This window comes from Delphinus delphis, chromosome 8, assembly GCF_949987515.2.
Source record: "Delphinus delphis chromosome 8, mDelDel1.2, whole genome shotgun sequence".
Taxonomy (NCBI): domain Eukaryota; kingdom Metazoa; phylum Chordata; class Mammalia; order Artiodactyla; family Delphinidae; genus Delphinus; species Delphinus delphis.
Window position 1 is genome coordinate 39,243,999 of NC_082690.1, and position 26,602 is coordinate 39,270,600.

A 26,602-nucleotide genomic window follows, 5' to 3' on the forward strand; every position below is an offset into this window, starting at 1 on the left:
TCCAGTAGCTCTAGAAGCCTTTTCAGATGACCTAAGTCATTCTCTTTCTGTATGTTAGTCTAATCTGCCTTGAATTCTGACAGTAAATATAATACAGGACGTCAGCACTTGTTCCACAAAATGCTCCCAAATATAAATGTAATTTTGTAGTGCTCGAAGACACTAAGCACTAGAAAACACTAATGTGGAATTTCTTTTAGAGTGATTTTACCATACTTATTTTGATAGTGTTTCATTTCTTTCATAATTAAACAAACCTTGATTGTGCTTTGATTCCTCATTCTTTGAATTCTCCCTTTCTTGTATCTGTTCATCCAGTACTTTCTTATATTCAATTGTTTCTTTAGACAAGGTTTTCACACTTTCTTCTGCCTGAATCCTTTCAAGTTCTAAACGTCGAATTTTATCTTGAAGATTCTTCAGAGCAGAAAATATAGCTGCCAAATACAAACATGGATACTATAATACATACGGAAAAAGTTCACTGAAAAAGAATAAACTCATCTAAATAAAAAATAAAATTGATGGAGGATCACTCTTTGGGAATTATCATCACATGGTAATTGTTTAAAAAACTCCATTTAAAGACATCTTTTGAGTCTCTGAAATGTGCTAGGTACTCAAGTAAAAAATGCCATGGTAAAAACATTTCAAAGATTTTATAAAATGGTAAAAATATTAAGCTAATCATACAAAATTCATAAACTGTCCCAAGGCACATTATTAACTATAAATATTTTGTTTTACTAATAGGATCACATGCAGAATCCAATTATAGAGCTAAAAATAGTCAAGCACATAAAGGACTATTTCTTTTTGATCTCAAAAAAAACCCTAAGCACTCTGCCCATCAAAAAGCTTTTGATTATAAAATAACACATATTCACTGTAGAAAGCACAGGAAAATACAACAAAGAAAAGAACAGATAATCCTGAGATACTGACTATCAATTTTGGTCATTTCTTTCAGTCTTTTCCTATGTGTATAACATAAATTGAGCTCAAAATTGATCTAAGTGTTTTCACTTAGCATTATGGAACTGCGAGCATTCCCTCATGCAATCAGATAGACTTAAAAGATTATTTCCTTGTGACCAATTAGTAATTGAAAAACTAAGTTACTGGATCAAAGAATATTCATATTTTATTTACTTATTTTTATTTTAAACATTTATTTATTTGGCCACAGACGGTCTTAGCTGTGGCACACGGGATCCTCGTTGTGGCATGCAGGATCTTTACTTGTGGCATGCGGGCTCTTAGTTGCGGCATGCGGGATCTAGTTCCCTGGCCAGGGATTGAACCCGGGCCCCCTGCATTGACAGAGCAGAGTCTTAACCATTGGACCACCAGGGAAGTCCCAGAATATTCATATTTTAAAGACCCTTGAGCAAAGTACCTTCAAAAAGTGTTTTATCAATTTGTACTTTCATCAGAAGTACATGTCTTTGCCAATATAGACCATCACTAATTACAATATCTCTACCATTCTGATTAAGAAACCCATACTACTCTGGTTAGTTTATTTTGCATTTCTATTAAAAGTTTAAATATTTTGTTATATATTGTTGGCCGTCTTTTATGAATTTCTGTGCCCATTTTTCATTAGTCTCCCCATTCCATTTTATTGTCTTTAATTCTAGTTTTGATACAAAGATGTTTTGATTTTTCATAGCTATATCTAACAATCTTTCCCATCAAGTTCTTTGTTAAGAAGTTCTTCTGTAACCTCGATTAGATAAACTTTGTATTTTCCTTTATTATAGTTTCATACACTTTTACATTTAATTCTTTAAGTCAAATAAAAGTCAATACAAACATTTTTGTATTGAAGGAAGAACTTTAAATGGCAACTTTATCATATACCAAGTTCACACATATATCTATACATACAGATATAATTATTACTTACACATACCCAAGACAGTTTCAGGACTTTCTTTTACTCTGGTTTCATTAATATTATGCCAGTATTTTCATTACTAAAACTTTATAATATAAACATCAATTCTGCCAGTCTCCCACAGTATATAAATCTTTAAAACATTTCAAAATTATTCTTACCAATTAAATATTCAGAATCATTTCACCTAAACAATGATTTAAATAAAACTTCATGTAAATTATACAATAAGTAGGAAGAACTACCATCTTTTAAAAATCGAGCTTTCTCACTAAAAACAAGGCACCCATTCCCATGTATTAACCTAATTCATTAATTCAACAAGTTTTTCAGTGCCTAGGATGTGGCAGGCCCCAAATAGGGGAATGATACATTTTATAATATAGCCAGCTTATTCTTGCTGGTATGCAATGAGACTACAATCTAATTAGAAAGAACACAGATATGAAACACGAATACACACACTCAGAAATCTGAAAAACCAACTGAGAAGACTAAGAGAATAGGAAAACAGCCCAGACATAAGACTAGTATTTAAAGGAACAATAATTCTTTGATATACCTGGAATAATCAGATAAAAAATGTAATAGATTTTTTTTGTGTGTGGTACGCGGGCCTCTCACTGCTGTGGCCTCTCCTGCTGCGGAGCACAGGCTCCGGACGCGTAGGCTCAGTGGCCATGGCTCACGTGCCCAGCCACTCCGCGGCATGTGAGATCTTCCCGGACCAGGGCACGAACCTGTGTCCCCTGCATCGGCAGGCGGACTCTCAACCACTGCGCCACCAGGGAAGCCCCACCCAACATAGGAGCACCTCAATACATAAGGCAAATACTAACAGCCATAAAAGGGGAAATCGACAGTTAACACATTCATAGTAGGGGACTTTAACACCCTACTTTCACCAATGGACAGATCCTCCAAAATGAAAATAAATAAGGAAACACAAGCTTTAAATGATACATTAAACAAGATGGACTTAATTGATATTTATAGGACATTCCATCCAAAAACAACAGAATACACATTTTTCTCAAGTGCTCATGGAACATTCTCCAGGATAGATCACATCTTGGGTCAATAATCAAGCCTTGGTAAATTTAAGAAAACTGAAATCGTATCAAGTATCTTTTCCGACCACAACACTATGAGACTAGATATCAATTACAGAAAAAGATCTGTAAAAAATACAAACACATGGAGGCTAAACAATACACTACTTAATAATGAAGTGATCACTGAAGAAATCAAAGAGGAAATTAAAAAAATACCTAGAAACAAATGACAATGGAGACACGACGACCCAAAATCTATGGGATGCAGCAAAAGCAGTTCTAAGAGGGAAGTTTATAGCAATACAATCCTACCTTAAGAAACAGGAAACATCTCGAATAAACAACCTAATGTTGCACCTAAAGCAATTAGAGAAAGAAGAATAAAAAAACCCCAAAGTTAGCAGAAGGAAATAAATCATAAAAATCAGATTAAAAATAAATGAAAAAGAAATGAAGGAAACGATAGCAGAGATCAATAAAACTAAAAGCTGGTTCTTTGAGAAGATAAACAAAATTGATAAACCATTAGCCAGACTCACCAAGAAAAAAAGGGAGAAGACTCAAATCAATAGAATTAGAAATGAAAAAGGAGAAGTAACAACTAACACTGCAGAAATACAAAAGATCATGAGAGATTACTACAAGCAACTGTATGCCAATAAAATGGACAACCTGGAAGAAATGGACAAATTCTTGGAAAGGTACAACCTGCCAAGACTGAATCAGGAAGAAATAGAAAATATAAACAGACCAATCACAAGCACTGAAATTGAAACTGTGATTAAAAATCTTCCAACAAACAAAAGCCCAGGATCAGATGGCTTCACAGGCAAATTCTACCAAACATTTAGAGAAGAGCTAACACCTATCCTTCTCAAACTCTTCCAAAATATAGCAGAGGGGGGAACACTCCCAAACTCATTCTACGAGGCCACCATCACCTTGATACCAAAACCAGACAAGGATGTCACAAAGAAAGAAAACTACAGGCCAATATCACTGATGAACATAGATGCAAAAATCCTCAACAAAATACTAGCAAACAGAATCCAACAGCACATTAAAAGGATCATACACCATGATCAAGTGGGGTTTATTCCAGGAATGCAAGGATTCTTCAATATATGCAAATCAATCAATGTGATAAACCATATTAACATATTGAAGGAGAAAAACCACATGATCATTTCAATAGATGCAGAGAAAGCTTTCGACAAAATTCAACACCTATTTATGATAAAAACCCTGCAGAGGGGCTTCCCTGGTGGTGCAGTGGTTGAGAGTCCGCCTGCCGATGCAGGGGACACAGGTTCGTGCCCCGGTCCGGGAGGATCCCACATGCCGCGGAGCGGCTGGGCCCGTGAGCCATGGCCGCTGAGCCTGTGCGTCCGGAGCCTGTGCTCCGCAACAGGAGAGGCCACAACAGTGAGAGGTCCGCGTATGACAAAAAAAAAAAAAAAAAAAAAAAAAAAACCCTGCAGAAAGTAGGCATAGAGGGAACTTTCCTCAACATAATAAAGGCCATATATGACAAACCAACAGCAATCATCATCCTCAATGGTGAAAAATTGAATCATTTCCACTAAGATCAGGAAAAAGACAAGGTTGCCCACTCTCACCACTCTTATTCAGCATAGTTTTGGAAGTTTTAGCCATAGAAATCAGAGAAGAAAAGGGAATAAAAGGAATCCAAATCTGAAAGAAGACGTAAAGCTGTCACTGTTTGCAGATGACATGATACTATACATAGAGAATCCTAAAGATGCTACCAGAAAACTATTAGAGCTAATCAATGAATCCGGTAAAGTAGCAGGATACAAAATTAATGCACAGAAATCTCTGGCATTCCTATACACTACTGATGAAAAATCTGAAAGTGAAATCAAGAAAACACTCCCATTTACCACTGGAACAAAAAGAATAAAATATCTAGGAATAAACCTACCTAAGGAGACAAAGACCTGTATGCAGAAAATTATAAGACACTGATGAAAGAAATTAAAGATGATACAAATAGATGGAGAGATATACCATGTTCCTGGATGGGAAGAATCAACATTGTGAAAATGACTCTACTACCCAAAGCAATCTACAGATTCAATGCAATCCCTATCAAACTACCACTGGTATTTTTCACAGAACTAGAACAAAAAATTTCACAATTTGTATGGAAACACAAAAGACCCCAAATAGCCAAAGCAATCTTGAGAACGAAAAACGGAGCTGGAGGAATCAGGCTCCCTGACTTCAGACTATACTACAAAGCTACAGTAATCAAGACAGTATGGTACTGGCACAAAAACAGAAATATAGATCAATGGAATAGGATAGAAAGCCCAGAGATAAACCCAGGCACATATGGTCACCTTACCTTTGATAAAGGAGGCAGGAATGTACAGTGGAGAAAGGTGCTGGGAAAACTGGACAGGTACATGTAAAAGTATGAGATTAGATCACTCCCTAACACCATACACAAAAATAACTCAAAATGGATTAAAGACCTAAATGTAAGGCCAGAAACTACCAAACTCTTAGAGGAAAACATAGGCAGAACACTCTATGACATAAATCACAGCAAGATCCTTTTTGACCCACCTCCTAGAGAAATGGAAATAAAAAGAAAAATAAACAAATGGGACCTAATGAAACTTCAAAGTTTTTGCACAGCAAAGGAAACCATAAGACCAAAAGACAACCCTCAGAATGGGAGAAAATACTTGCAAATGAAGCAACTGACAAAGGATTAATCTCCAAAATTTACAAGCAGCTCATGCAGCTCAATAACAAAAAAACAAACAACCCAATCCAAAAATGGGCAGAAAACCTAAACAGACATTTATCCAAAGAAGATATACAGAGTGCCAACAAACACATGAAAGAATGCTCAACATCATTAATCATTAGAGAAATGCAAATCAAAACCAATGAGATATCATCTCACACCAGTCAGAATGGCCATCATCAAAAAATCTAGAAACAATAAATGCTGGAGAGGGTGTGGAGAAAAGGGAACCCTCTTGCACTGTTGGTGGGAATGTAAATTGATACAGTCACTATGGAGAACAGTATGGAGGTTCCTTAAAAAACTACAAATAGAACTACCATATGACCCAGCAAATCCACTACTGGGCATATACCCTGAGAAAACCATAATTCAGAAAGAGTCATGTACCAAAATGTTCATTGCAACTCTATTTACAATAGCCCGGAGATGGAAACAACGTAAGTGTCCATCATCGGATGAATGGATAAAGAAGATGTGGCACATATATACAATGGAATATTACTCAGCCATAAAAAGAAACGAAATTGAGCTATTTGTAATGAGGTGGATAGACCTACAGTCTGTCATAGAGAGTGAAGTAAGTCAGAAAGAGAAAGACAAATACCGTATGCTAACACATATATATGGAATTTAAGAAAAAAAAATGTCATGAAGAGCCTAGGGGTAAGACAGGAATAAAGACACAGACCTACTAGAGAATGGACTTGAGGATATGGGGAGGGGGAAGGGTAAGCTGTGACAAAGTGAGAGAGAGGCATGGACATATATACACTACCAAACGTAAGGTAGATAGCTAGTGGGAAGCAGCCGCACAGCACAGGGAGATCAGCTTGGTGCTTTGTGTCCGCCTGGAGGGGTGGGATAGGGAGGGTGGGAGGGTGGGAGACGCATATTTATACATATGTATATGTATACATGATTCACTTTGTTATAAAGCAGAATCCAGCACACCATTGTAAAGCACTTATACTCCAATAAAGATGTAAAAAAAAAAATGTAATAGAAAAAGAGAAAATTAATACATGCCATTTGAGTTGTTTTGCCTGTTTTGAACCACTGAGTATTTACTAAACTTTGTAATAGCAAACATTTCTTGCATTCCTTCATTAAACTGTACCTAACAGTAAATGATTTTGCTAGTATTTTATTTTTGCATTTACAGTTATTATTGCAATTGGCTGGAACACTCTATTGTTTTTGATACATCACCCACTATGATATTGCAGGGATATGCTAGATTAACGAAAAGACCCAAAAAGTATATGCTTTCCTTCACTGCATTCTGAAATGGCTAATATATCATGGAGATTGTTTATTTAAACATTTCTCAAAACTTATTCCCTAAAACTACTCGGGGCTAGAACCTTACCGAGACTTTGACAGTTTTAAGCATTTTTTTCTAGTCAACCCCCTCCCCCTCATTTCTGTTTAAAAATATTTTATTAAGACACCCAAATTTATTAACAGAGAACTGAACTTAATAGTCCTACAGTCATCTATCATATTCTCCTTATTTCTAACTATGTGAATAATTGATTTATGTTCTTTCCTTAAAATCTTAGCATTTCTTTAGAATCTTTCTCAGAAGTTCCTTGGAATCTTCAGCATTTTTATTTCAAAACAAAACAAAAGCCAAACATTACTTCTTTCTCCCACTTGTCTTAGCTCTATTGGTTCTTTAACAAACTTAAATTAATGCTTCGGTTTTCTTTTTCCAGTTTCACTGACAAATACTTGACATACATCAATGTATAAGTTTAAGGTGTCCAGCATGATGGGTTGATTTATATGTATTGTGAAATTAACACAGTAGGTTTAGTTAACTTCTATATCTCATATTCATACAGTAAAAATAAAAAGAAATTTCTCCTTGTGATGAGAACTCTTAGGATCTACTGTCTTGACAACTTTCCTGTATATCATACAGCAGTGTTAACTACAATTATTTTCATTCTTTTCTTGATCGATAATGAAAGTATTTAAGATTATATGAATTTCCTTCCAAGTACTGCAATCCATAAGTTTAAGTATGTAATGCTTAACTGTTTTCTTTTGCAAAAAATCTGAATGCACATTAAGCAGGATTTAGGGAAAAACAGAAATGAAAAGGAAAACCAAGAGACCCACAATCCTATCATCTCAGTATAATAATTATAAACATTTTGTTGAAATCCTTCTGGATTTTTCTATGCTTTTATAAGTTAGTGAAATTATCCCTTTGCTAGCTGATATCACACTTATTGAAATATGAGTATTTCTCCATGTCAATCTATAGATACATTTCTAGAATTCCATCCTTATACATACTTGTCTAGGAACTTTCTGTTCCACTAATTTCTAGTTCTGAACTGGCTCAAACCACACTTCCTATTTTTATAGCTCTATAATCTGTTATTAGTTGACATGGTGAGGCCATCCTTTGTATGAGTGAAGCCTTCTATTAAAAGAAAAAATGCAGCTCTCACACAGTGATATTCACAATATTAAGAGTTTCCACTGAGGAATATTGCACAGCTCCATTTATTCAAGTCTTCAAGTATTCTCCTCACAGAGCACACAGAACAGGCCTAGGCTGATTCACCTCAGGTGACTTTTCTACCATGGCCTCCTTCCCAGGCCAGGTGGCTGAGCGATTCCAGTTCCTTTTCTCCAATTAGATTTGCAAAGGAAGCATTATTCCAGAAGCCACTTCACCTGGGCCTAAAGCTCTGTCTCCAGTTGCTACCTAGATTTAAAATCCCAACTTCTCCCCTTCTGTACCCCAATACCTAAATGAGGCTTATATCTAATACCAAGACTCCTCGGAGTGTCCCTGAGGCTTTTGGCCTTAAATTCATTTTATTTCTGGCACCTAGCTATTTCCCTTTCTTAATTTAAAGCTGGGTTTTATTTGTTATTTATTATCATATGAAACTGCTGATATTTGTCTATGACAATTATTCTGACAGTAATACTGCCATCATCCTTTTTATTTGTTATGTTCCTAACATGTCTTCGCCAGCTTTTTACTTTTAATCTGTGTCATTCTGTTTGGCTTAAAAAGCATATACTGACTCGAGTTTTTCTTTTTCTTTTTAACATAATCAATGTCATCACATCTGATAAATGTCACCCTATTTTTTTCACTGTATTTTATTATTTCTAATTTTATTTCCTTGATTTTTCTTTATATTATATTTTACTGTATGAAGTATATAGCATACATCTTGGGAACTGTTTGTCTGGCTTATACATGTCTTTTCCTGGTAATTTCCTCTTACCTCAACATGCCTATAAATACAACTGATGTATTCCTTTAGTACCCTCTCACAAATATGGCCACAGCTGACTGACCCACAGGGATACCCAACTGAAGCCCAGACAATGGCTTTCTTCTTGGGACTTTTGGACTCTGGCCCCAAAAGCTGAAGCCAGAATTAGTTCAACTTAAAACTCAAGCTTTTAGTAGCCAAGTTTCCTGATATGTGGAAAAGCTGTTCTGTGGCTAGAGAAAATGAAGCTAGCTAGAAGAAGAATTTAAAAAATAGATGGGGAGAAAGTGTTGGTCATGTTTGAGTCCCTGGTTTCTAATGTTCTTTAAGTCCACCCGTATATCTGCCTTTCTGTTCTTGGTTGTTCAATCCTCCCTTGCATGTTTGTAAACCAAAAAGATTCTTTGCCAAAGCTAGTTCAGACTGGGAATGTCTATCACTTATAGCTAAGTTTTTATTAACTGCTCTTTGTTTTCTAAGTTTTTATTAAATAAATCCAGTACCATAAAGATGCAAAATGACTTTATTCTACCAAATAGCTAATATATATTTTAAAATATATAAACACATAAGTACATATGCACACACATCCCTGAATACATTTTCTATGTCAAAAATGAGATTCTGTATGAAAGGAAGTTCATGTACATTATATCTTCACTTTAAGGGTTACATTTGGCATAGTTTTTCAGCTTTATATTTAGTTTTCATACAAACATGCCTGCTTTATTGAGTTAAAAACATTCTAGGTGATGAAATGATGGATCTTACGTTTTTTGTTTTTCCTTAGAAAAGTATGTGAGTGAGCTCTTGCTTTTTTCTCCCTTCTACTGCCCTCACATCTATGAGGTCATGCACTGCTGCATTTATGTTCAAATAACCACATCACCTAGAAATTCCCTTGAGTGAAAAATATTCTATGTAGAAATGAAAAATGAGAGATTTTTAACTTCATATATTGGGAAGGTATACAGTGGGAAATACATTTCTAGAACAAGAAGCAAATTCAAACACTGAAAGATGGAAAAAAGTGACATACTAAAATACTGTACATATTTATTTTCACAAATAGACCTTCCACAGCAAACACTAGATTTAAAATTTTTATCCTCCTTACCCACAGTATCCCTGAACATACATTTCAAAATTAAATACATTTTGGTTAGTTGAGTAGGAGAGTGCAAATTGCCTCTGGAAAACTTAGCGTCAAAGATAGATACCGAGTTTTCCTTAAACTTTAATCATCTCTGAAATGTGAACTCCGTAGAGGGAAGAGACAACCTATTATTCATAATTCAAACGCCAATGCTACATATCATGTGTGGCACATAGTTGGTATGTAGATGTTTCAATAAACGTATCTAGGAAAGTCTCCATGATTATTCATCTAAAATATAAATTAGAAGACACGGCAGCAATCTCTTTCTAACTCTTAACCTAATAAAATTAAACCTCATCTTAGTAATTTATAATTCCTTCTTTCCCTAAGACAATCAGTGATTCCCCACCTTCACTGCATTTTCTGTACTACTTGGTGAGCTTTAAAAAATCCTAATGCCCAGAATATATCCCATACAAACAAAAACAAAAAACCCCAAAACCCCCAAACAAGCAAAAACCACCACAGAATATTTGGAATGAAAGGCAGGAGTCCAAGATCCTCAGGTGATTCTAATGTGCAAAGTTTGAAAACTTTCTAGTAACATCTAGAGCACGAAAAGAATGAAAGACTTTCTCCTCTTCTCAATCTAGCTTGTCATTCATTCAGAATTTGGGGTACATTAAGCCTAGCAGACCTCAGTATCATCTCATTAACAACAAAGTGGGGTCTATCTGTTATCTGGAATACTTCTATCACTAATTTATCAGCACAAGTTTGCTGCAGATTAAGGGGGGGGGACATTGGGGGACCCAAATCACTAGTACACATCTTTAATTTCCCTAGTATTTTTCTGTCTTTGTAGTTCTCTACCCTTCTGACTATTCCCACTAATTTTAGCTCACTATTTAAACAGTGCTATTTTCCAAAACCCTTTCCCCCTCTACTTTCTTTCCAGAGAACCCCCTCCACACACATATAGCTTCATTTACTACCGTATCCCTGTTCATGCCTGAGTTCATTAGTGCAGAGTTCTTTTACACTTTTTTATTTTCATTTGCTTACTATTTCATCTCCACCTAACTCATAGGCATCTCAAATTTGATACAGCCAAAATTATATTATCTTTCCTTGAAATGTTCTAGCTTTCCTGTAATTTGTCCTAATCACACTACCATTCTCCACAATAGAAATTTTGGACTTCTTCACTGCCCACCAAACTATCCATAAATCTCTCCTTAATCAGTCTCCTGTTCTCTATCTCAACTGGCATTGCTTCAGTTTAGACTAATTTCTGACCTAAATTTCAGTTCAACATTTATAGAGCACATATGATGGGTAAGGCACTCTGCAAGATGAAGAAGAGAACATAAAAATAATTAGGAAAGTCCTTGCTTTCAAGGAGCTATTGTCTAGTTTCTGGAGAGAGATGCTACTATCTACTCTTCCCACACCTGGTGAAAAATATTTACATCAACAAAACATGACTCTGTATGTACTCAGAGTCTTTACTATGTTGGTTCTCAAAGCATGGGGCATGGCCCCATGGGGAGGTGTGGCTCATCACCAGGGTCTGTGAGATCAACACTATTTTCATTACACTACTAAGATTTTATTTACTCTTTTCACTGTGTTGACATTTGCAAAGATGATGCAAGAGCAATGTTGGGTAGAACTACTAATTTTAGCACAAATCAAAGAACTGGCACTAAACAATAATTTTGGCATTGTATTTGCCACAGCCACACTCAGTAAGAAAAAACAAAGCCGCTTGTTTGTTGGCCTCGATGAAGCAGTAAAAATCATTAAATCTCAAGACTTGAGTACACATCTACTTAATACTGTGTGACAAAATGGGAAGGACACATCTGTAAAGTACGTAACAAAGGACAATGGTCTTGATGCACAAATGTTTGACTTGTGAACTGAACAAAAAACAATTCCTTCAAAAGAACACCCTTTTTATTTGAAAGAGCTTTTGTTAGACTACGACTATTCAGACTTAAGGTATTTAGTCATTTTCCTAATGAGCTTGTCCTGATTCTCAAATGACATGGGCCTTCAAAGAGCTGACAGTAATTGCTGCCAATGATAAAATTCAAGTGAAAGTTAAAATTCTAAAAAAAAAAAAAGTTATCTGTTTTGTGAGCTTTATAGTTTCCCAATATAAAGGTTTTCTTCTATTGAGATCAAGTGATATTAACAAACGTAATCTTTTTGATATTGTATAAAGAAATGTCAAATTTTACAAGTGTGTATAAGTCAATACAATTAACAAGTCATGCATGGGTAAAAGAGCCATTCAAAGTTCAAAACAAACCAATGCATTTCAGTGGAATAGCACTCAAAAAAAAAAAAAAAAGTTTACAGGCTTGAACCTTGACTAACTTCTGGGAATTGGCTTTGGGAATGTTCTCTATGTTACTAACCGATAAGGTCGTTTTGTATGACTAGGGCACTGAATCCTGCTGCAGAAGTCTGCCTAGATTGTGTAAACAATATGTTTTATGGTGAATATCTTGACTGGCTGAGCAGGCACAAAGTGTGTGTGTGACCAATCCCAAATAAAAGCCCTTGTCTCTGAGCCTAGTTATGCAGTTTATTGCTGGAGGAAGAAGTGTGTTTTATGTGATAACAAGAAAAAACTTTGGAAGCCTGAATCTGGATTTCTCCAGATTCCACTGCAATAAACCACAGGTGTAATTACAACTGCTTCTGAATCTTAAATCCTTCTAGTTAATATGCAACCACGTAGGTGGTTCTGAGGTCCCAGATTATGAAAAACTCAGTAATGTTTCCATAATCCACACTGCAGCTAAATTTTAAGAAACTGTATTTGCCAAGCTGTGATGTAGTGTCAAAGAATAGCCACAAATTGTTGGAAAGGCTATTAAAATTTACTCATTTTCCAACTGCATATCTGTGTAAGGCCAGATTTTCTTTCCCACATACTTCAATCAGAACAATTTATCATCACAAGTGGAATGCAAAAGTAGATATGAGAGTTAAGCTGTCTTCTATTAAGCCAGAAATAAGAGATTTACACAGTGTAAAATAAAACAATGCCACTCTTTATAGTATGTTTTTTAAATTTGGAAAAATATTCTTTATTGAAATACTTATGTACACATGTAATGGGTTTCCTGGCCCCCCAAAAATTGAGAACCAATGCTTTAGAAGAACAGATGGGCAGTAAATTGTTATCAATACCTAACACAATAGCTATAACTTGACTATAACACTGGTCCCAATAACACTGAGTGTTCCAACACAAATTTGTAATAGATACGCCAAGATGTTTTTTCTCTCAGCTCTTAGGGGGATCAAGAGTAGCTTGGGACAGTAAAAGACCCCAGATTAGTTGCCACCAACCCCACCAGTTTATCTCAGTGTGCTATATATGTATTACTATTTTATTGTCCATATGTACTATGGTATGTGAAAGGTTGGAAAGCACTGGCCTAGTAGAACCACCTTGTAGCTACTTACCTTGTTTCAAACATCCAAGCCATTCTTCACATTACTATCATGTGAAATGTACTGAACAAGTGACATGACCTATAGGTTATACTGAAAATCTTTGGAATGATGTTAACATTATTTTAAAGGACTCTCTAGAAACATTAGTACATTTTTTGATGTCAGTAATAATTTCGAATTTCTTGTTCATTTCTTTTCTAACTGAAGTTCAAAATTAATATGAGAATTACAAGAAGCACAGTTTATCTCGTTCCATGGCATTAGTCAAATTATATTTTCAAAGTCATTTTCCGATAGTGAAGTGAAATGGTAATTTATCAATGAAAATGTTAAACCATAACTAAACTAAAAAAAACAAGTTTTTCCCCCTTAAGTATTAGTGAGAAAAAAACATTTACTAAGTATAAAAGAAAAAGTTTATCATGGCAAGTATCTATTCAAAATAAGCCTTCATTCATTCAGTAAATATTTGAGGGTTCACTGAACAAATCAGGGAAAAAGTGGGAAGAGAAAATGGTTTTGATACTGCATATGTTAAAGTAATCATCTTTGAGATTTTCTTCATCAGTTAATTTTGAATATACCTACCTTATACAGTTTTCCTGAGAGGATGAAATGAAATATATTTGCTATGTCTGAAATGTTACTGCATTTCATTCCTTTCATTCTTTTTTTAAAGTTGTGTTTAATCAGTAGTGTAGCAATTATATTTACTAATGATTTTCTAGATAAAAGAAGTGTTATATTTTAGCCACATATGGGTTAAACAGCTGTTTGTAAATTAGTTTAGGAACCCTTTTGTTTCAATTGGGAAATGCATTGCAAATATCTTAAAAATCAATCTCAGAATAACACTGGTTTGTAAACTGTGTACTGGCTGTATAATAAAATACTAGGTAGGTAACGATATCTAAGTATAGTTACCAATGTAAATCCTAGCCTGTAATGGGACATTAAAAGTGTTTGCTGAAATAAATTTAACACGAGGCCTTTAAAAATTTCTTTTAAGTGTCTTTTAAGAATTTCAATAGGTGATACTCAATTTACTAACTAGAAATATCTTATTCATAAGATACTGTATCTCAAAGATGATAAAGAAAATACTGATTAATTTAACGGTTAATAAAACAATTGATAAAGTGCTACTCATCAGAATACAGCAGCTAAAGACTGGCAATTCAGAAAAATAACAAAAGTTGTGTAACTTTCAAAGAACATAGGTTAAAAAAGCAAAACACAAATAACTGAAGCCCACAGTGGAGCAAAAATCAGTTAAATTTTAGTAATGATTTCTTTTAAAAAAATAAGCACACACAAAAACATGCAAGAGTTCTAGCAGGAACATAAGGTCTAAGAATTAGATACTAATCCTATCACGATTTTTCATCTAGTTTTGATCTTTACGTTGATCTTTACGTCGATCTAAAGACTTTTTTTAAAGTTCAGAGAAAAGCAAATTACTAAAGAATCCATGAATAAGAAAAATTAAATGGGGCAGATTTATTCACAAAGCAAAGGTTAGCAAGTGTTTAACCTAGTGTGTTAGCAATAAAGCTAAATTCTGCCTGTGAGTAATTTGTGGTTTTCAGGAAAATGAGAAAGGGCAGAAAAAAGGAGAGGAAGAAGAAAGTAAACGAGAAAAAATAATGTGGAAGACAGTAAATAAGCTTCTTTTATTCCTTCAGAACATGGTGTTATGAACTGTGTAGCAATGCCCCAAGATAATCATTATGATCCATTATACTTTTACAGCGTTTCTATCAATCCAATGATACCTACTTTCAGTATAGGATGGATAGACACAGAAACCACCACCCCTCGCCCCAGACAAAAAAGTAAAGGCTATGAGGTATGACCAAAGGACCAAGAGAGTTCAGAAGAGACATCTGAAGACAGCGAAGAGAGGTATGTGTTGAGGAAGCTGGTAGAAAAGAAGACTGCTATGAAGAAATAATATACAATCCAGGCTTTAGAGAAAAGAGTATAATTTTCACCGTGGCTGGTGTGGTAGGCAAAACAGACACTCAAAGATGCCTATGTCCTAATCCTAGAATCCCTGAAAACCTGTTATATGGTAAAAAGCATTTTGAGAGATGTAATTAAAGCTATGGACCTTACAGATAGGGAAATTATATCTGATTATTTGACTGGGCTCAATCTAACTAAAATACATGAACCCTTAAAAGCTGACAATTTTCTCTGGCTGTAATTAGAAAGAAGCAGTGGGAGAAGTCAGAGAAATTTGAAGCATGAGAGAGACATGACCCACCATTCCTGTAGGGGACCATAAGAAAAGCACGAGAATGCAGACAGATTCTAGGAGCAAAGACTGGTGCTGACTGAAGGTCGGCAAGACAATGGAAACTCAGTTCTACAACCACAGGGAACTGAATTTGGCCAAGAATCTGAATGAGTTAGCAACAGGTTCTTTCCTAGACTCTCCAGTAAGGAATGCAGTCCAGTCAACACTGTGATTTCAGGAGCCTAAATAGAGTACCCTGCTAGTCCTACAGATAATACATTTTGGTTATTTAAGACTGCGAAGTTTGTAGTAATTTGTTAAGGCAGCAAGAAAACTAATACAGATGGCAAGTTTCAGGAACAACTATATTTCAAAGCAGCCAAAGCAAAGGATGTGTGGGTAAGGAAGAATGGAAGAGAGGCTAGGGATGAAGCTGGTAAAGCAGGTAGAGCCTAAGTTATAGAAAATCTAAGACTTCATTATTTAAGCCATGGAGAGGTGCTGAAACTTTTCTTTACAGTGGGAGAGATGAGTAACAGCAAATGGCAGCAATGTTGTTAACTGGGGATGAGAGGGAGACCAAGGCAGAGAAATTGGTTAAAAGTGTATTACAATTATCTATGCAATAGATGATGAGAGCCTGAACCAAACCAATGAGAATGAAGAGACAGAGAAAATCTGTAAGTTTTGGGGATATTTCAGAAGCAAAACACAAGTCTTGGTTCCTGAGTGATGCTGGAAATGACAGAACAGTCCTAGATGACTCAAAGTTACATAGTCTTGATGATCAGGTGGATGATGATGTCTAATAATCAAGGAACAAAAGAAAGGCATTATATTTTGAGGAGGTTAAAAACAGGAAGGGGGGGCTTCCCTGGCGGCACAGTGGTTGAGAGTCCGCCTGCCGATGCAGGGGACACGGGTTCGTGCCCCGGTCTGGGAAGATCCCACATGCCGCGGAGCAGCTGGGCCCGTGAGCCATGGCCGCTGAGCCTGCACGTCCGGAGCCTGTGCTCCACAATGGGAGAGGCCACAGCAGTGGGAGGCCCGTGTACTGCCAAAAAAAAAAAAAATTAAAAACAGGAAGGGGGAAGTATACTCTCCTCCTCTAATTTTACAATAAACGGAAGACACAATTAAGAGTTTTTAAGCAGTGAATAAACACACAAAAGAAACCTCCATTTTGTTAGGCTCTATTACCTCTGCTGTTGCTTTCTGGATAGGCAAATGTAGGCTTATTTGGGGAACGTCGCAGATCACTATTAAGGAAAGGCTTATCAGGTGGATATATTACATATGAAGATGAGCAATCGTGACCCATATTTCCATTAGACTTTGATGGTTCTGCTAAGATGTTCTGAAAAATAAAAATACAGAAATTACCTTTCAAAATTTTAAACCACAAATAGCATGTGTATATATACATATGTTCCACCGATGGAGGCAAAAACTAAAGTCCATTGACCAAACACAACAGAATTCAATCATTACTTGAAAATAATAAAACTTTTAAAGCATTTCATATGTCTAAATGTAGCCATATGCCAAATACTATAAAAAGGAAATAATGTTCACACAACTTGAATACAAATGCTGCAGAGATACTTAAATATGGTACTCACAATGAATATTGTGAGTATAATTTAATTAATTAGTTTATTATAAAATAAATTAATTAGTCTAATTTATTAATATAGTTTATTTTAAAAATATGTACCGTAAGATATATATTCAGAAAAGTAAATATTATCTTTTTACAGTATCAGAAACTGCTAGAAAATGACTAAATTAATCTTTCCCCAATCAACTACACAATTCCTGAGTATCTATCAAATGTCCAAAACTCTGGGGTATATAGAAAGAAAATAAGGCATATTCCTTGTCTCAAAAATTTTACATTTAGTTAGGGGGAAAAAAGGAAGAAGCCATTAGAAAACATTAAAGCTTATCGAACACATAAATATAAAACTTTATTTCCACACATACACCATTCTGCATTTGTCATACTGTTCAATTTGGGATTACATTCCACATGATAATTTTCAGTGCAGGGGATGCTAACTGTTTTGCTTTTTGTAGGTGACTTCCTTTTGGTAGAAAGACCTAGAGTGGGAAAAGCTCAGGTGGAAGATATGACTGCTAGCTGCTCAAAACTCTCAGACATCCATTTTTCTTATTCAAATAGCCACAGTAAACTAGGTTCTCAACTCTTACCTTTGGGGAACTATATAGTACCAGAATATATACCAGAATAGTACCAGAATATATCTGACTATAAAGTACCAGAATAATCTGTGTCCAGAAAACTAAAAAGGAACAATGAATATTTACAATACAGTAAACCGCCTCCTGGAATAAAACGCCATCAAAAACCATATTGTATCTAAATCTTATTAAAAATTGAAGACTATATTTCCATGTTAAAAACCATGCAATTTTCCAGTTGATTTAAGAAAGCAAATACAAAACATACACTATGGCTGTGAAAACTAAAAGAGCTTGGAAAGGGTAGGAGGTAAGTCTCAAAAGCAGTACTTAAATCCATGCTACTCTACTGTGAAACGTGTGTTCACATGCAACAAGGACTAATAGTTGGCATTTTTTCAACTTTTGGGAAAACTGACATCAAGTTTTGGAGGTGGCTAGAAAATAGGGTGTTTTTCAATTCTTAAAATATATAATACTGCCAAAGCTCTTGCAAAACACCATGCATAATCAACCATATAGCTTAACTTTAAATATTGTTCTTCACAGAGTACCTCATGTCTCCATACAACCTACTAGAATCCTATCATTTAACAACTACCATTCAAAGAACAATGGTTAGGGAGCATTTAACATATCTATGAACATAAACCATGAGCAAATTCACTTATGATTTTCAAAAGGAATTGTATTAGTATTAGCAAACACTGCACAGATATTAACAGAAGGATTATGCATAAATAATTTACCAAAACCCAAAAGAAAAAAAAACAAAACACCCAATCAAGAAATAAGAACAAACCATCTTTGCTAAATTCATTGCCTGCTAGCTCTCGTAAAATGAACAGTTCAATATTTGTCTTTCAACAAAATTTGTTACGTATACATCATCAAAATACTGCTTGGGTCAGTTGACAAATTAAGAAAAGTCTTAATATAAAAATTCAAGTTATAATGAGACTTTTTTTTGAACAGTAATTCTAAATATATTCCATTTTCTAAGTCAGTCACCTCATTTTGAATGTCAGGGTTTAAGCAATGAAAGCCATTGTTAACTATAAATGTTTTGGATCAATGTCCTCATTTGCTGCCAGAAATCTGAAGCAAAGAACAGGAACAATACATAAATCAACCCAAAGCAAAAGGAAGAAAGAAAACAAAATGGCTTTATAAAAATTATTTACAAGAACTATTTTGAAATAAAATTAAACCAAGAAATAAGAAACTGATAACTCAATTAAGTACACATAGTGTCTATTAAAAATTGTAGAGGATAAAATGTGGTACCTACATATGATATTATTCAGCCTTAAAAAGGAGGGAAATCCCACCATGTGCTACATAATGGATGAACCTTGAGGATATTATGCTTAGTGAAATAAGCCTGTCACAAAAAGACAAATATTTTATGATTCCACTTACACGAGGTAAAGTAGTTAAATTCATAGAAACAAAGTAGAAATATGGTGGTTACCAGGGGCTGGGGGGAGGTTGCAAAGGGGAGTTGTTTAATAGAGTTTCCGTTTTGCAAGATGAAAAAGTTCTGGAGATCTGTTTCACAACAATGTGAATATGTTTAATACTACTGAACTGTACATTTAAAAATGGTTAAGATGATAAAGTACTAGGTAAACAACTAAAGATAATAAGAAAATAGTGAGTTGTCACACCAACCTGACCTCCAGTAGAATCAGGGCAATCATATTCTATGTGATTAACTGAAAAATTAACTAGCTTTCAAAAGAGAACCCACAAACCTACTTGCATCTATTCTCACACACATAACAAGGGAATGAGCTTTGTATAATAGACCTATCTCCACTTACCTACTCAGTCTTGGTTGTCCTTTCTAAAGGACATGGTATCCCTCCAGATGCCATCTATTTCTCCCTCCCTACGAGACCTTGCACACTGCCATTTTGAAAGAAAGGAAGGGAGGGAAGGAAAGAAAGGGAGAGAAAGAGGGAGGGAGGAAGGGAGAAAGGAGAGAAAGGAAGGAGGAAAGGAAGGGAGGGAAGAGACAGCAGGGAACAGAGAAAGCGGAGGGAGGTGAGGAAGGAAGGAAAGACAGACTTTTCTGAACTTTAGGGACTCCTCTCCAGCTCCTGTCTCATTTCTCAGCTTTTATAACAAAGTCCCTCAAAATACTTGTTTGTAATTGCTGCCACTTCTTAATCACCTTCCCTTTTAATCCCCTCCAGACTTCAATCCTCACCAATTCAGAGAAACAGCTCTTCAAGTTCACCAGTGACTTTTACAGGGCTGAACTCAGTGACCTCCCAGAAGCATGTGATACAGCAGATCACTTCATCCCAATACTTCCTTCAGTGGATGGAACACCACAATCGGATTTTCCTTCTAACACCCAGGCGTCTCCCTCAGAATCTCCTGGGCTCTCTCTCCTTCCTCTTTCTAAATGCTGGAGGTTCCCTAAAGCTTAGTCCTTCCTCCTCTTGTCTTCATCTACATGGATACCTTTGATGATCTCATCAACTCTCAGGGCTTTCAAAAAGCCTCTATCTGCTGATAACTTTCAAGTTTAAATATGTTATATATAGCTCTCCCTCTTGAAATTCTATATTCAAATCAACCTTCCTACTCGCTGTCTCCACTTGGATGTCAATATGAGGACCCCAAACTTAACATGTCTATAACCAAATTCTTGAATCTATTTCCCAAACCAACTCCTCAAAGCATACCACAATAATTGGCACCACCACCTACCCAGCTGCTCAGGCCAAAACCCTTGCAGGAGTCATTTCTCATACACATCTCACATCCAATCTTTCAGTATACCTGGCTGGGTCTCTGTCTTTACCATATATACAGAAAGTCTTCAACTTCTCATCAATTCCACTAATTCCCTGCTTGACACCACTGTGATCTTTTTGTCTGGACTACCATAATAGCCTCCTAACCACTTCTGTCGAGGTCCCCCAGTCTGTTCTCCAAACAGTAGGTGTTATGATTCTTTAATAATTCAAGTAATGCCCCTAATCAGAACCTTCCAATGGCTTTCCATCCCAGAATAAAAACCAAAATTCTTACCATGATCCCACATTAACTGACCCCAGGCTAACCCTGACCTCATCCCTTACCAGTCTCTCTCCACCCCACCCCCATATTTTCCAGCCATACTGACCAACTTTTGGATTTCTAAAATGCACAGTACACTGTTCTCATTTGCTATATTTACTCTGCCTGGAAAGCTCCCTTCCTCCCACTACTCAGTTATCTACTCAAAAGTTTTGTCAGTGAGGTTTTCCCTGACTACCCTATCTAAAGTAGCACCTTTTGTCACTCTATCTCCTTACCCTTTTAAGAAACACTATTTCTACCTGATATATTTATCATCTCTATGCCCTGTGGAAAAATTAAAAATATATTTAGTTTTTGTCCCTGAAAGAGGTTTAAAAACTCTCAGAATTTTTAGTGATAGGAGTGTCTTTGTTATGGTAATAGTGGGGGCCCTGGATAGCTTTAGGATGAGCGCAGATAGCCAGAAAAACCTACCAGGCTACCAGGCGATTAGAGGGTTAGAAATTTCAGTCCCACCCCGTGCCCTCAAGGGAAGGAAGAGGGGCTAGAGATTGAGCTCACTGACCAATGGCTAATGATTTAGTCAATCCTACCCACATAATGAAACCTCCCTAAAAAACTCTTTGTTCAATGAGGTCCCAGGAGTGTCCAGATTGGTCATGGAAGTCCCTTTACATCTTACCCTGTGTGTCTCTTCCATTTGGTGGTTCTGGAGTTGTATTCTTTATAAGAAAAAGTTTAATAAAAGTTTTAATTGTAAGTGTAGTGTTTTCCTGAGTTCTGTGAGTCATTGTAGCAAATTACTGAACGTGGCGGGGGAAGAGTCAGAACTCCTTAATCTACCGTTGGCTGGGCAGAAGTACAGCTTCCTTGGGGACATCTGGGACTTGCAGGTGGCAACTGAAATGGGGGCAGTCTTGTGGGACCTAGTGTCTTAACCTGTGGTGTTTGCACTATCTCTAGGTAGTGTCAGAATTGAATTGTAGGACACCCAGTTGGCATGGAAAAATTGCATGTTGGAAGAATACAGTCACCCCATTAAGGGTTTAAGTTCCAAAAAGACAATAAATACGTTTAATAAATCTGTTGAACGAATTAATTATATAAATGTTACAAAACAGGAAAACTGCATAATGCTTATAAAACTGAATAATCCTATTCAATAAAGTTACTATAATCTCTTAGAAGACAAAAGCTTTTGGTTTCTTTTGTACCAAATAATAGCACAAATGTCATAGGGAGGCTGTGTAGAAAGAGTTAACATCGCAGACTCAAGGTCTGCCTGCAAGGTTAGTTCTTGGCTGGTATTTCAGAACTTCAATTTTGGGAAGGTTCCAAATATTGTCACCATTAGAGTTAGGGGTCCCCAAGACCATCCTCGGGTTCAATGATTTGCTTGAAGAACTGACAAAACTCAGCACAGAGTTACACTTACAGCTATGATTTCTTACAACAAAAGGATACAAAGCAAAATCAGAAAAGGGAGAAGCTACAAGAGATCAGGCACAAGCTTTGAAAATTCCTCTCCAGGTAGAGTCATACAGGATGTGCTTAATTCCTCGAGCAACTAATAGAGACAGCTGTGTCAAGTGGCGTCTACTAAGGAAGCTCTTTAGACTCAGTGGCCAAGGTTTTTATTTGAGGCTGGTTATATTCCTGACTCCCAGAAGGAAAACAGGTGTTCAACATTGTTTGCATAAACAGTTTAAGCACAATAAGCCACTCTTTCCTGATTTATGTTAAAGTTCTAGATCTGTGTAGGAAACTGTTTACCACTCAAGTTCACAGATGCCAATGAAGAGCTAACCTTGCAAACAGCCCTTTCTAAAAATAACAAGTCATCTGGAATTATGGAAGATTTCAAGAGAGAATTATTTTCTGTCTTCAATGCCATATGCATCCAATCATGGTACCTGAGAACTATGGAAGGGCAAAGGATCCTTTAAGCATACTGTTTATGCTATCTTCTCTCATATTAATACTAAAAACAATCCATAAACCTCAAACTCACCTTGCACTTTACAACCTACACTTTCATTATCTGCGTTGATCTTCACAACATTCCTGACAAGTAAGCAAGTAAGAAAGTATCTCCACTTTATAGTTCAGGAAAATATACTTGGATTTATTTTCAGAACAATGAACATGGTATCTTAGATTTGTTAGCACATTGTTTTCTCTAAGCACACTCATATTCTCCTTTAATTATCACAAGAACCCTATGAAGCAAGCATAGCAAATATTACTGTCCCCATTTTGTAGGTGAAAAAAGAGGCTAAGAAAACATAAACCATTTGCTTCAGGTTTCACAGCTACTAAGGAGCCCAAGTCCAGCTCCTAATCCAGTCCTCTTTCCAAATATTTTTCTGACTAAAATGATATGATTCTAGGAAAAATTTTCAGGATTAAAGGCAAAATGTTTAACCTGACCACTTTCTTTCCTGGTAGCTTTAGTTGTTAGGGCAAACATCCTACTTAGGAACACTTATAACTCAAATATTTATTATTTATTTATTTATTTATATTTTAAAAAGACTATTGATTGATTGATTGAGGCATGCAAGCTCTTCGTTGTGGTGCCTGGGCTTCTCTCTACCTGTGGCGTGCGGGTTTTCTCTTTTTCTCTCTCTAGTTTGGCGCATGGGCTCCAGGGTGCGTGGGCTCCGTAGTCTGCGGCACCCAGGCTCTCTCCTTGAGGCACGTGAGCTCAGCAGTTGTGGCGCGTGGCCTCAGCTGCCCCACAGCATGTGGGATCTTAGTTCCCCGACCAGGGATCAAACCCATGTCCCCTGCATTGGAAGGCAGATTCTTTACCACTGGACTACCAAGGAAGTCCCCTCAAATATTTATTAAACGTCTCTGTGTGTGACACTGTGTTAAGTGTGAAGGATGATAAAAAAATGTACTATTACTTGCCTTCTTTTCAAATGTAATGTGCAACACAGCTGGAAGAAATAAAAATCAGGTACATAAAAATTTAAATACCATTTAGCAGACCATACACAAATACATAGAAAAGATAAAGCAGTATGACCAACGCGGGGTTATTCCAGGAATCTAAAACTGTGTGAACATTAGGAACATCTTTTGATGCAATCCATCCCATTAAAGTGAAAATCCATATGAGCAACAAATGCAAAAGAGTAGTCAATAAAATTTAATATCTAGCCATTATTAAATAACTTCTTTCTTATGGTAATTAGAAAATTTACCCAAAAAATGGGAACATATTTAATGGTGCAAAATTTAAAACATCCCTTTAAAATTCAGGAACAAGGCAAAGATTATCTACAAGACAACTTCTTGTCAATGTTGTGCTGTTATTTCCTAGCCTGCACATTAAGATAATGAAAAGAAATAACAGATATTAAAACTGTAAAGGAAGAATCCAAACTTCACTTATTATGACTGTCTCAACAGAGAATAACAAGAACCCTCAATTATTAGAACTGGAGTTTAGGAAAGTTGCTGAGTAAAATTAATATGCAATAATCAATAATAATTCTATATACTAGTTAGAAAATGCAACTTATGAAAACATATAAAAAATAAAGTAACTAGAAATAAATTTAATAAATATACAAGACCTGAAACTATAAAACTTTACTGAAAAATGTTCAAATAAATGTTACTCCAAAAAACTGGAATAACATGTTCAGATAGCTCAATATCCTAAAGATATCAGTTATTCCCAAAATGAACTAGAAACTCAAATCAATTTCAATCAAAATTCCAATACGAGATTCTAGAATTTCTACTGAAGAACAGCAGAGGACCAAGAATAGCTACCATTTCTTCTGAGGAACAAGGAAGGTAGTTGGCCTCTCAGACCAAAAAAAAAAAAGGAAAGCATTAAGACAACGAGTATAGAAAAATACAACAGTGGAACAAAGAGCCCAGTAACATGTTCATACACATATGGAAATTAATATACCTACAGCTGGAACTGTAAACCACTGAGGAAAGGATGAGTTTAAACAATGCTGAAATGCGTATCATAAATAAAACATCCCTACCTCATAAGCACACAAATTAATTTCAAGCAAATAAAAGACAATAGGCCCCAACTTTAAAATCTGTAGAGAAAAATATAGAATATCATTAAGGCCTTGGCTATAAGGAAGAATTTAGCCAAAAAGCAATAATCATTAAAGAAAGAATTATATTAAAATAAAGAACTCTTGCTAATCAAAACATATTATAAAAAAACAAGCCAAAGAGCATTAGAAGACTCCTAATAGTTGACTCAGAATACGTAAAGAATGACTATAAATCAGTTAAAAAAAAAAAAGACAAACCAATTGAAAAAAGGCAAAAGATACTAAGAGACATTTCACAGAACAAGAACAAAACACACAAAAGACTAGTAAAATTATGAAAAAAAAAAGTGTATCTTCATCAATGATCAGAGAACACAAATAAGAATAAGAACAGGACACCACTTCACACTCATCTCTCAGCAAAAAAAAAAAAAAAAAAATTGACACAACACCACGGGTTAAAGAGGATATAGATTAAAGGGGACTGTTGATGGGAATGTAAACTGGTACAATCACTTTGGGAAACAATTCAGCATTACCAAATAAAGCCAAAGATGCACACACTCTATGACCCAGCATTTCACTGAACTATTTCCTCTCTCCTCAAAAAAAAAACAAAAAAAGTCAGTCCTAAGTTTCTAAACATACACTACAAGCCATTACTAAGTTGTAACCCGCAGTACAAACCTGTGTTTCAAAAATCGCTGCTCCTCAAACTTTTTGGTCTCAGGACGCCCTTACACTCTTAAAAATTACTGAAGACCCCAAAAAGCTTTTGCTTATGTGAAAAATAACTATGTCATCCAAAAAATTTAATGAAAAGAGTGGCACTGTTTTACATTTTTTGCAAATCTCTTTAACTCTTGGCTTAAAGAAGGCTGCTAGATTTTATTTGCTTCTGCATTCTCTCTGTTTTGGTTAATGTACATGAAGAATCTGGTCTCCCACAAAGTGGCTGGATAAGGAAGGACACTGTAGACCGCCAAAGGTCTTCAGACCACTCTCTGAGAAATGGCACGCTAGAGAAAATTTTGCACATGTGAAACATATAGAGATGATCACAACAGGACTGTTTACAATAGTTGGCAAACAAATGAACAAACCCTAAAAACCCCAAAGCCCATCAAGATACTACACTATACAGAAATATAGAAGAGGCTCTGTCATTTACTAGTTGTGTCACCTTGACTTAACCTCTTTGTCCCTCATTTTGCTCATTTAAAAATGGAAATACTAAGGCCAACCTCATAAGATTATTATGAGGATTAAATGAGTTAATATATAAAAAGTATTTAAAATGCCTGCTGGATAGTACTATACTAGTATTATATATTATTATAATCTCAAAATGTGTGTGTGTGTGTGTGTGTGTGTGTGTGTGTGTGTGTGTAAGAGAGTAAAAGAGAAGCAGGAAGATGCACTAAGGGGCATGAAGGTATTCATTTTATTATACTCAAAAATAAATCCTTTATATATTTAACGTTATGAAATCTATGATACATT

General features: G+C 35.7%; 1 protein-coding gene and 1 non-coding gene across 2 annotated transcripts in view; both read right to left on the minus strand.

The window, feature by feature from the left end:
- CEP57 (centrosomal protein 57) overlaps nt 1-26,602 on the minus strand; it is a 47,785-nt gene that overhangs the window by 18,329 nt on the left and 2,854 nt on the right. The window contains exons 2-3 of the mRNA XM_060018080.1: nt 17,016-17,172; nt 258-437 (exon numbers count right to left, since the gene is read on the minus strand). Coding sequence (XP_059874063.1) covers nt 258-437; nt 17,016-17,172 — 337 coding nt within the window. The remainder of the gene's footprint in view (nt 1-257; nt 438-17,015; nt 17,173-26,602) is intronic.
- TRNAD-GUC (transfer RNA aspartic acid (anticodon GUC)) lies at nt 1,284-1,356 on the minus strand. Its single transcript has one exon. It is a non-coding gene; the product is annotated as a tRNA-Asp (tRNA).